Source organism: Macrobrachium nipponense, chromosome 10 (genome assembly GCF_015104395.2).
Source record: "Macrobrachium nipponense isolate FS-2020 chromosome 10, ASM1510439v2, whole genome shotgun sequence".
Lineage (NCBI taxonomy): Eukaryota > Metazoa > Arthropoda > Malacostraca > Decapoda > Palaemonidae > Macrobrachium > Macrobrachium nipponense.
In genome coordinates this window covers 27,494,691-27,507,490 of record NC_087204.1, presented here as the reverse complement: position 1 = coordinate 27,507,490, position 12,800 = coordinate 27,494,691, and the positions used below count along the sequence as shown (strand labels likewise).

The 12,800-nt window shown below is 44.6% G+C and overlaps 1 protein-coding gene across 1 annotated transcript in view; it reads right to left on the bottom strand.

Moving 5' to 3' along the window:
* The window catches only part of LOC135223506 (uncharacterized), a 28,522-nt gene extending 20,800 nt beyond the window's left edge, over positions 1-7,722 (bottom strand). Inside the window, 2 exon segments of the mRNA XM_064261949.1 lie at positions 1,643-4,743; positions 4,746-7,722. Coding sequence (XP_064118019.1) covers positions 1,643-4,743; positions 4,746-7,519 — 5,875 coding nt within the window. The 5' untranslated portion in view covers positions 7,520-7,722.
* Between the last annotated feature and the right edge of the window lie 5,078 nt (positions 7,723-12,800).

Here is a 12,800-nt window from a genome sequence, read left to right as displayed (position 1 = left end):
ACCAGAGATACACCCAACAATAAAATAATAATTCCCCACCTGGACACGATTAAGAGAATAACCAACCCCCTCGGAAAATCGAACCCTTTTGTATTTACTTACCCAAACACCTTAGCCAAATCCCTGATTAACGTCCAACAAAAGACATCTCCAAAGGACTCTGGGGTATACGAAATCCCATGCCAGGACTGTGACCAATCTTACATCGGATTTACAGGTAAATCCCTTCCCCAGAGATTAATACAACACAAACGGTCAGTTAGGTATGGACAACAGAACTCGGCTATTTCAACCATATAAATGAACATAACCATAGAATAAACTGGAATTTTGTCACGTGTAATTTATAGCAGCAACTGCCGGTACAAGAGTCAAATGATGGAATCGGCCTTAATAAAAGAGAGGCAGGTAAATGAACATCTCAAAAGGAGGATGGATTTCGGACACGATCGACAACGTCTTCATTCAACCAACCCTTAAGAAGATTAGAGAAGATTATCAGCGGGGGTGACTTAAAATGGCTTGTTTGTGGATGGACCTCTTGGTATAAATACCACCTTTTCTGTAAACTTTTCTCATTCATCTACCTGAAGAGGGAGACAGCAGTCTCTGAAATATAGTACTTTTTCTTTTTCTCTATGGTTTTGGTGTTTTTATGGGCTCCTTTTATTAGATGGAACTCTGTTGTTACAGAACATTTTTTACCAGTCATATATATATAATATATATTATATAAATATATATTATATTATATATATATATTCATATATATATATCTATATATTATAATATATATATATATATATATCTATATAATATATAGATATATATATAGATTTATATATTATATATATATATATATATATATATACAGAGAGAGAAAGAGAGAGAGAGAGAGAGAGAGAGAGAGAGAGAGAGAGAGAGAGAGACCAGAATAACATATGATTGCAAGCAAGCTGTAGATATTACGTCGGATTGTGTAAAGAAAAGGATATTCAGGGGGCCCTCCAATATAATAAAGTTGAATGCTTGCAGTCTTCCTGCAAATGTCAGTTAGGTTTCAAAAATACCACTTGTCAAACAGGTAGCAATGATGTACTGTATATGTTAATGGATTAGGTGTGTAAGTAAGTTGCATATTACTTATGGAGATTGAAAATGAAAGTTTATGAATCAAACCGCAGGCAGAAACGCAAAACTAAAACTTCTGATTTTATATATATATATATATATATATATATATATATAGATATATATATATATATATATATATATACGTATATATATATATAACTATATATATATATATATATATATATATATATATATATATACGTATTCTATATATATATATACATATATATATATATATATATATATATATATATATATATATATATATATTATATAGTTTACCATTAAAATAAGGTAAGAATGTTACTCAAAGAAAAAGCCAGGGTTAGACACTGAAAGGAATAATTTGAAACTTTTTGTCAATATACCCGAGAAAGTATAAACCATCCACTTTAAATAAATAAAAAAAAGAAAATGAATTTAAAGAAAATAATTTTTGTTTTAGTATATTTTCATGAATTCCTGTCACCGAGTAGGTTTACACCGATATACAGATGACTTTATTTACCTTGACGAATATCATCCATGGATCCAAACATTTTGCCTCCCAGATCTTCCAGGGACTGGTAGCCTTTCCAGTCCCTTTCTCTGAGGGAGAAATCTTTCTTCCAGTCGATCTGTCCCATAGACAGATAAGTCTTGATCCTCCTTTCCTTCAGGGATCCGTACTCCTTTCTCTTCTCTAAAGTGAGGCGACGCAGTGACAGGGGGGTAAACTCGAGTTCTTGAACCCCTTGCCTTTCGGCCCATGTTTGGAGGGCCACGTTCGGAGGCGTCCAGGGGACTTGCTTTTGTTGTGAGACCTCTGGGGGGGTTACGGAAACGTCTGTGGGTGTAGTAGTGGGTGTCGCAACACCTTCGAGATCGGCGGTCGTCAAAGTCGTTTCGCCTTTCCGTAGCGGATGAAGTTTTTCTTCGTCTGTCACAGAGTTACCTTCGATTGTTTCATCATTATGTAATACTATGTTCTCTCTGTTTTCGGCAGTTTTATGAGATGGCTCCTCTCCTTCTTCTTCTACTACTGTGTGGTCATCATTTTCTCTCACAGAGTTGTCTGTGGCTCGTGGCGTTTCGGAAACCTCCGAGGGGTCATTGCATTCGTTGGGGGATAAAATTTCCGCGGCGCAGGATGACTCACTGCGCAGTTTCGTGCTGTCATCATCACCCAAAATATTATCTTTTTCTTTGGTGTCCTTCGCGTGAATGGGCGTTTCTTTATTTTCATCATTTGGTGAATTCGACGGCTTAATGTTGAAATCTTGGGACGTCGATGCAGATTCATTCAGATTTACTGAATTACTTTCGCTGCAGATCGATGCCGCAGGGGATTCCTTTCTATTCCTCCTTGGCGGGGCCTGCGGTGGAATCTTATCAACCTGCCCCTGTGGTATCTCTTTGTGACTGAGTACTGTGTCCTTGGTAAATGGATTCTCAATCCTGTGATCAGGCTGCTCATAATGTTCCATCGACGAATAGAAAGTGAAGAGATTAGAGAAACTCTCCACAGAACCTGTCGAGGGGGCTCTTGCGTAAGGCTCTGGCTCGGGGATTTCCGACGGGTGGGAAGAAGGAAAATTGAAATCGTAAAGGTCCTTCTGTTTTCGGGGAAACAGGTAAGGGAAGCAGGTCGTCACGGGGTTGTCGGTTTTATCGGAACTGTTCGTCAACTTTCTGGCCAGATTTCGAGGGAGAGATAAGTAGTGCTTTTTCATGTAGGACCCCTTCTTCCTGAAGGAATCGCTCAGCCTCTTGTTTTTATTAGGCACTTCGGCGGGGGTCGCGGGACCGAAACCAGGGGTGTGTGGATGGAAGGAGACTAACTTCACGGTGTTTGAGGGGGTGCTGCCCTGCGTCGCAGCTAACTTCGGACTCCTCGAAGGCACCTGCGCAAGATGGTCGTTAGCGACGGATGCCCGGTCTCTTATGCTGTGGGGGCGACACGTTGCCGTCGATGCCGATCGCCCCACCGATTTTCCGGCACCAGCAGCAGAATGGCGCCCAGAGGCGGCCACGCCCTCCTGCGCTTTTGGGCGCCGAGGAAGGGACTGGAAACGACCGTAAGTTCTCGGCGGAACCTTTGGAGGAGTCCTCGGGTCTCTAACTTCCTCCTGAGGTGGAATATTTGTCGTTATAAAATGGATGCGTTGACTATCCTTAAATGTATTGAAGGAATGAGATCTCTTCTTTCTCCTAGGGGGGCGAGGGCACGAGACCTCCTTGTTGTTTTCTACCCCGTTCCCTGTACTTGAATGTTCTGTATCAACATCACCAACATTCGAGTGACCTACTTTAGTTTCCAGTTCGTTAGTAATGTCACGCAAGACGTTACTGTTACCGACAACGGTGGTCTCGTGGCACTCTTCTTCTTCTTTCTGTTCTTCGTCGGTACTTCTTGTAACCGGTTTGTCTGGAAAACCATCGTCACCGCCATCGCCAGCCTCTCCCGGAGTATAACCATGTACGTAACAAACATCATTATTATTCAGAGTGTCAGCCCTTTCTTCGTCTCTTGCGCATTCATCCTCACTCTGAGCAGATTCGGGTAATTTGTGAGGCATTGGAGGAGAGTCAGAGGGCTGTTTCGTGTCGAGAGATGATGCCATTACCTCTGAGACCTTAGTAGTAGGTCTAGTGAAAACGCCATCGGCGGCTTCTTTCTCTTCTTCTGCAAAGCAGCCTTCACCTTGATCGTTCGTTGCCCTTTCTCCGCGTGACTGACTAACAAGCGTTTCATGCGCGTCAGGTGACGACCCTATCTCCCCATCGCAGGAGGAATTAGTATTCAGGTCCAATTGGTGGCTACCTGGATCACGAGGATCTGGGCCAGTGCCAACTCGTTTACCCCGAGCTTCTCCGGCGGTTTCTGCACCGAATGAACTTGACCCACTATAGATCGCAACGCCGCCGCCGCCGGGAACGTCGACACCACTGCCAACAGCTGCAGCAGTCTTTTCTCCAGTTTGCTCCTCTCGACTCATTCGCTCTATCTCCCTTTCTATGGCTTCTCCGTTTTCCAAGTCTCCGTCGACAGCGGACGATGGGGTTCTGTGCAGCCTCTTCATTTTCCTCGGGGGGGACATGGGGCTGTGCCGCCTCCTTTTGGGCTTGATGGGCGGCTGGGCCAAATCCGGGTCGTCGGGATCACCTGCTGTGTTGTCAAACAAAGGCCCAGGTGGGGGGCTCCCGGGCGTTTTCAGTTCGCTCGACAATCTCCTTAAAAATAACCTCTTGGGTTTCGCCGGGGGGAGATCGGGAACGCAGATTTCGAATTCTTCACCCGTCAAGTACCGATCTTTATCGACACTTTTGCGACAGTTTTCTCCTGCGTTTCTTTCTTGGCACTTCTGCTTGCGACCGATATTGACAAGCATCCCTTCGCATTCTGCTCGATTGGATGACGATCGCCTCAATTTCGATTCAGATTCGTCACTTCCCTCCGTCTCTCCGCCCTTCAATGGAGATGCAGAGTCTCTCGAAAGGATATCTTGGCCGATGAGATTGTCACAACAAACACAAACGACCCTAGAGACTCGCCCTGGGGGGAGATGAAGGTCCTCGGCAACTTCCTCCGTGTATTGAATCGAATCAATGACAGGTTGCTTTTCTTTTGTTATTGATGCTGCCGGCATGACGAATCGCAATTGCTCTTCTTCCCTCTACTTAAATGTCCCTCCTCTGCAACGGCAGAGTTGCCAGTTTTTTCTATTTCTGCGCAATAGTCAGCTGAAGTTTTCCATTCATTGGTTTTATCATTTGGGAACATCTCTTTATTTTCTTTTTCACAATTCTCGCAGATTTTTGCCTCTGGTATGTCCTTTGTAGACAACGCAAAGTCCCCGTCATTGCAACAATAATTCTGATCAATGTTGACATTGTTATTCTCATTTATTTCTTCTTCTCTTAATTCACGAAAATCACGTCGATCTAACAGCGCATCAGCTTCAATGCAGCTAGCGTCAACCATTCCAGATTTCCTTAGGTCACTACTGCTAGCAGCAAGAGCTTCGGTTTCACGACACGAAACAGACTCAGCTTCAGTAATAGAAGCTTCAGCGTTTCTTCCTTCAGCAGAACATCTTTCAGATTTGCTTTGATTGTCAGCCGCACAATCCTTGTTTGGACCCTGACGACTGTCACCGGAACCAGTATGATCTGGGTCAAACTTTCCAGCGCTGGAGGAGGCCGCCGCTTGAGCGTCATCGCTCATGACAGATCCGTCATCTACAGCGTCACCACCCTTTTTACGTAAATTCGTCTTTCCTTTATTTCTGCCTTTCGAAGGGTATTTTTTGTGCCCGTGGGCATTCTTTTCCTCATCTGAGTCGCTGAAGCCAGCTTCAGCAATGTTAGCTACATCGTGATGTCCGTTGTTGGTGACATGTACGTCCGTTTCGTGATTACTGACGTAAGTGACATCAGTTTCAGCGTCGCTCTGAAAGGCTTCGTCGTCACTCAGGTGCGAGTTGACAGTGCCCGTTACCTCAAGGGTATTTCTGCAGCTATCGGCGTTAATTGCGTTGCCACCGCAATTGCCTGACCCGGCGACGCAGGCGGAACTGTCATTACACTGGTAATGATCGCGGGTCGTAATGAAAGTATCACTTGCGAAGAAGTCCTCCTCATCGTTAGAGTTTTCATCGGCAGTGGTGACGACTATCGAAATGTGTGCGTCTTCGTTTGCGGAATCATTCAAATTCTCCTGCGCGGTTTCGGCATTGTTGCCCTCTTCGCATTCCTCGTCACCGCTACGAATGTCACTTTTGTCCTTTGATTCACGGTTAATTTTATCTGTCTCCATCACAAAGGCACCAGTTTCATCTTTCACGCAAGGAAGTCCACTGTGCTCGAATTTGCCTTCGTCCTTCTCACAAGTGGCTTTGAGATCACTATTGTCACTAGAGTAGTGTTTGCCATCACCGTCACGCTCCATTCTGTCACTGAGATGAGATAATGTTTCTGCATTCAACGGACTGTCATCATTTGTGCATGCATCACTCACGCTCGTATCACGAGAAATACTACTTTCCCCTCGTTCCCTATCTGCCGAGAGACTGGGATTCTCACTTTCATTTGCCCCCTTCAACAAGTCCCTTTCATCTCCAACATTCGCACATACAGGCCGCTGGGAGTGGGACGTATGACCTCCGTCCTTCTCCTCCCCCTCTCCGGCACTGAGTGTGTCACGGGAGAACGAGTAGGGATCCTCATCCTCCCCCTCCTCCTCCTCCTCTAAGGAGTCTTTTCTGAAATATCTTATCTCTTCCTCCTCGACGTCACTCAAGCGAGAATCGGTCATCCTGTATGAGTCTGTGTCCTCGTCCGACGAGACCTCGAACTCGTAAATGGTCGAGAGAATCCTCTGGCCTGTGAGCAGGTCGAAGTACACCTCCCCACTGGACACCCCCCAGGTAGCGTCATGCATCTCAAATTTGTAGTCGATGAGGCCATGAGACTTGGAGGTCACGTCCCCGAACGGGGGTACGACTTGCATAAAGAATTCGTCGTCCTCCTCTTCGTAATCGGGCGGGATGGGTAAGGGGCTCGGGGAGGAGGGCAGGGCAAAATTGGGGTCCTCCAACGGGTCCTGTAAACTGTCCTCCAAGATATCGCCCTCCCTTTCCCTGTCCTTCTGAATTTTTCGGTGGAGCTCGATGTAAGGGTCCTTGAGAAATTCGCGGTTTTTCATCAGGCACGTGTTGTAGGAGTCGTTGATTTGAGGGTCGTAAATATAAGCTGCCAGTTCGTCCTCGTCCGTATTGTAGGAGGCGTCAGTGTTCTCTCTCCTCCTGGGTTCTTCGATGAGCATGACCATCCTCTTGCCTACATTTTTGGGTTCTGGATCGGGTAAATAATGCCCCTGTTTGGCAGGGTCAAACTCAGCAATGCCACTCACATTTCCCTCGAAAGCAGAGTTGATGTAAAAATCACTCGACGCGGAATCGTACCAAGACAAGTCGACTGAATTTGGTCTTTGCTGACTAGGCTCACTGTCGTCTTTTGACTTGATTGGACTAGAGGTATCGGCAATTTCCGCATAAAATTCACTTTCACTCGCACATTTTTCCAAAGTCCCTTCACTACTTGCAAAGGCATGACGACCCCCACGACCCCCCGCCTCTTCGATACCGTTAGGCTCCTCAATAACCTTTGGCCTCGTTTCCCCCGGGGGGCCGTCCTCTCCCGCCTCCTCCAAGGAGTCGGACGAATCCGATTCGAGCATATCGTTATCGTATATCCCACTGTCCGTCATGAGGGATTCGTGGGGGCCATGATGCAAGGTCCTGGGACCTCTCCCCACGGGACGGTGGCACTCGAAAAAGGGGTCCTCCTTGACCTCCGTTGGACTGTCGTCCAAGGAACGGGAGGAAGAGTTCGAGCTCTGCATATCGGAAGTCTGACTCTCGGGGCTGCAGGACCTGGCGTCCCGCTGGGGGGAGGAGCAGACTTGTAGGGAAACGGGAAAATCTTTCGGAAGGGGAGATTTCTCTGAATGAAAGTGGGGAATCGGGGGAAGAACCCCCTTGACCAAACAGCTTGCACTCTCCATGTCTTTTAAGTGGCGGATGTCCGCCTTCATAACCTGTTGGGCCTTACCTTCGACGTCGGGTTTCTCTAATTTCTCTTCAGTCTCGGGATGAGTGGAGGAGGAAATTTCCACTACAATGTTCGCCTCCTCTTTCTCTATCTCCTTCAAAAGACACTCTTTTCTGTTCTCCTCCTCTTCCTCCTCCTCCTTCGGGAGGATCTCTTCTCTTTCCGTATCAACACCGGGAGGTTTTTGCGCAGTTTCTATCATCGCAACGGCCGCGGTGCGGGGCATCGGAGATAACCCTCGATTTGCAAGAAAAGGCGATTCCCCGGCCACGAGATCTCGCTCATTTTCACTCTCGCTCGTCTCTGTGTGAAATTTATGTTGAAGGTCGAGAACGCCAGCAGCCAAATGGAGCATATTCTAACGGGAGTTTCCTTTTTTATGAAAAGGTTTTCTGTCCACTTTAAAAAAACAAGCTTAAATATTATAAAAACAAGCTACGCAGCCAATACGAGTGTATAAAAACAGATTATTAAGTTCTAGCAAAATGTCAACAGGAACGAACGCGCGACACAAGCAACTCTGTTAAAATGGGATCCAGGACAAAAGCTACAAAATTAAAATGTTTTTATCTCTTCAAAGGCGGAGGGCTGAAATCACTTGCAAAGAGAAACCCAAAGCTCAAACAGGAGGAGGCCGAGTTCTACTAACGAGTCCAGTAGCTCGGTCAGAACGCTGAAGAATTTCACAGTAATTACTCAACCCTCCTTCTCGAGTGACGAGGCTTTTATTTTTAGAGCAAGACGTTAACTGTGTCCTCTTGAAACTCTGTAATTTTCGGTTTGTGATAAGTTTTAAAATCCTCCACCTATGCGACTACAATAACAATGAATCACGAGTGTTTTTTTTCTCTCTCTTTTAAGGAACAACGCAACACCTGTTCGGGCTGATAAGCAATCTCTTGATGCTTTGGATTTTGTTTTTTTTGTTTTTTTGTTTTTACTTTAAAGCTCAGTAAAATCAAAACAATCGCGAACCTCCAGGTGAGAATAGGCGAAGGAGTGAGAGAGAGAGAGACAGACACAGAAAGAGAGAGAGAGAGAAGAGGCAGAAACACTCGCTAGAGTAGTATCTTTATCACAAACACAAGAGCACCTTTTATGCTCTATCACGCCAGCGAAAACCTGCCGGGTTTCGTCCGAGTCTACGCAATAATGAGAAGCCTGTCCTTAGCTCATTACAGAAACAAGACACGAATGATCAACACAAACTAGCTCATTCCAGAGTCGTTTGTCAGGACGACGACGACGGGTCCCATACACGAAGAAATGGTCGGATTCCATTCTTATTTTTCCAGTTCAAAGCGTCACTCAAAATAATGATAATAGTAAAAAACGCAATGCACCACAATCCCCGAAATATCACTCGAAGTCCCGATAGGTCCGGGTCCACTAAGACTCCTCTCTCGCTCCTAGAGATAGGTCAGACGTTCGAAGCCTGGCACTGCGACACACACACACACACACACTTGGCGGAGGAGGGACGAGGCCAGTGTTAGTGGGGGGAGGGGGAGGAGGTGGGTCTGTGGGAGGTCTCTGGGTCAAGACGAGTAAGAAGGTGAGGGTTTGGGGTAGTGGTGGGGGGTTTGGTATTCACTCAGCGGACATCAGGTGCACATGACCAACACACCACCACAGCGCCAACTGATCGACTAGTAGTAGTACCCTCCCTCCTTTCGGTCGGGCATCATGGCATACACACACACACACACGTACACACACACACACAGCCTCTTCCAGTTGCCAGTCCCTTCGCCCCCCACAACAACCATCTGCCCCTCCGTTCCCCCCCGCGCCCTCCCTCCCACACTGAAGGGCATCGAGATGCCTCGAGACGAGAAAGGTTGTTGGGTGGGATGGGGGGGTTGGGAGATGGGGGCGGGGGAGGGAGGAGCTAAGGAGGTTAAGCAAGAAGGGATGGGAAGAAGGAGGAAATTGGGTGGAGGTCCAAAGGAAATACGAAAATGAGAGAGAGAGAGAGAGAGAGAGAGAGAGAGAGAGAGAATAATTTTCCCAATATGGAATTAAACTAGAGACATGTACAGACAAGGAAAACACGTAAATGTTAAACGTACAATACATACGAAAATGTATCACAGAAAGGGCGGAGAAAAAAAATGTGAGGGGAGGGGGGGAATTGCGGAAAGAAGAAATTGCAGGGGAGGGGGGGAGAGAGAAGAAGAAGAGGGAGGGGGGGGAAGGGGGAGAGAAAGTGACTTCTCTCAGGAAGGCAAAGCTGTCACAGAGCCCAAGGTCTACAGATGTGTCCTACCAAATTAGATGCTATGCAACACTGACTGTTTTGGGGATTCGCTGTTGAAATATGATAATGCATGCTGCAGCAATAATAATGCTAATGCTAAATATATATAATATAATAATATAAATATATATATATATATATAATTATATATATATATATATATATATATATATATATATATATATATATATATATATATATATACATTGACACAAACATATATATATATATATATCTATATATAGATATATATATATATATATATATATAGAGAGAGAGAGAGAGAGAGAGAGCGAGAGAGAGAGAGAGAGAGAGAGAGAGAGAGAGAGAGAGAGGAAGTTCAAGTATTGATATTTAATTGAGAAAGCTATAGCAACGTCAACAACAACAACAACAAGATTAATAATACGACCTGGAAATCGTTTTGACAAATCAACTTTCAAGGGATATTATAAACACGAATTCAAAACAAGAAGGCTAAACCCCAAACCTCGATTTCCACTTAACTTACTGAAAACTTAGAGCCAGTCCATTCTTGGCGCTTACTAGCTGACGGGACTGGGCTTAAAATGACTGTGTTTTATCTCCACTATCTGTTAAAAGTCATCCATGATAATCGCGTGTGAATAATAATTAAAAATAATTCATGATGTCGTGTTCATTCTTACGCGAATTAATTGCTCAAAGCATTTACTGTATTCCTAGATCTTGTTTGCTTGATAAATTGGACGCGAGAAGAAAACACGACAAAATAATATAAAGGTTAGATACAAAGATATGACAAACTGACGATGACGAAAATGATATAAAATTCAATAAGGAGATACATCAAAATACATCAAGATTGTGATATACAATACGTCTTGCCTCCTCGCTTCAAAATACATGAAAACGGAAGCTCTAATAATCTTACTCACAAACGAGAGAGAGAGAGAGAGAGAGAGAAGGAGGAAGAGAGAGAGAGAGAGTTAGCTTCAGTGGGACCCAAGGTACTAATTACGAGAAACTAAAAACGACTTCAGTTAACCGATAAACAAAACTAGGAACGGGAGATTATCAACCAACTTTTAGAGAGAGAGAGAGAGAGAGAGAGAGAGAGAATGGGGTAACACCTCATTTTTTAAGGAATGTCATTTCATGGCACTTCTTCGCGAAGACTAATATGGTATAAAAATTTCTTGGACATTAGATCACGCATGACGGCGCAATCGCAAGAATGAATTGCATTACGACATTTCTTGAAGAGGATGTGGCTCGTGTTTCAGTCTATTCTGAGAGAGAGAGACGAGAGAGAGAGAGAGAGAGAGAGAGAGAGAGAGAGAGAGAGAGAGAGAGAGAGAGAGAGAGATTCACCAAGTTCTTCAGTTTTCCTGCGAATACATTTTTCTAACAATTTTTAATTTCTTTATATTTAAACATTATTATTATTATTATTATTATTATTATTATTATTATTATTATTATTATTATTATTATTACTGTACTTAAGAACCAGACCCTCTCTCAAGCATTACTTTTAATAAAGTTAATATTATTATCATCATTTTTTTTTTTTTTTTTTTTTTTTTGGGGGGGGGGGGGGGGGGGGGGGGGGGGGGGGGGGGGGTTTTTTTTTTTTTTTTTTTTTTGGGGGGGGGGGGGGGGGGGCGGTTTATCACAGTCCTCCAATTCGACTGGGTGGTATTTGTAGTGTGGGGTTCCGGGTTGTATCCTGCCTCCTTAGGAGTCCATCACTTTTCTTACTATGTGCGCCGTTTCTAGGATCACACTCTTCTGCATGAGTCCTGGAGCTACTTCAGCCTCTGTTTTTCCAGATTCCTTATTTTCAGGGAATCTTGGGATCGTGCCTAGTGTTCCTATGATTATGGGTACAATTTCCATTGGCATATCCCATATTCTTTCTTATTTCTATTTTCAGGTCTTGAAACTTACCCATTTTTTTTCCCTCTTCTTTCTCTTCAACTCTGGTGTCCCATGGTATTGCGACATCAATGAGTGATACTTTATTCTTGATTTTGTCAATCAACGTCACGTCTGGTCTACTTGCACGTATCACCCTATCTGTTCTGATACCATAGTCCCAGAGGATCTTTGCCTGATCGTTTTCTATCACTCCTTCAGGTTGGTGCTCGTACCACTTATTATTGCAAGGTAGCTGGTGTTTCTTGCACAGGCTCCACTGGAGGGCTTTTGCCACTGAATCATGCCTCTTTTTGTACTGGTTCTGTGCAAGTGCCGGACATTCGCTTGCCATGTGGTTTATGGTCTCATTTTTCGTATTGCACTTCCTACATACGGGAGAGATGTTATTTCCATCTATCGTTCTTTGGATATATCTGGTTCTTAGGGCCTGACCTTGTGCCGCTGTTATCATTCCTTCAGTTTCCTTCTTTAGCTCTCCCCTCTGTATCCATTGCCATGTGTCATCGCTGGGCAGTTCTTTAGTCTGTCTCATGTATTGTCCGTGCATTGGTTTGTTGTGCCATTCCTCTGTTCTGTTTGTCATTCTCCTGTCTCTGTATATTTCTGGGGATGTGGCGCCGTGGCAGAGTGGGTTAGGTCGTCAATTGACTGGTTAAGCAACATTGCGGCTGGTCAGTCGTTGGATGGGTGACCGATCTCCTCAGCGTTGATTCCTTGGGAAAGGATCTTTACCAGAATTTCCTCAGTCTACTCAGCTGTAAATGAGTACCTATTCTTGATGTGGTAGGGTCCAGCTATGGGTTAAGTAGCAAAACTCAGCAATGATGGAAAGAAATGAAGAATTAAACGACAACGACGTAAATGGAACCTCTGCAATTGAAGGGGAAGA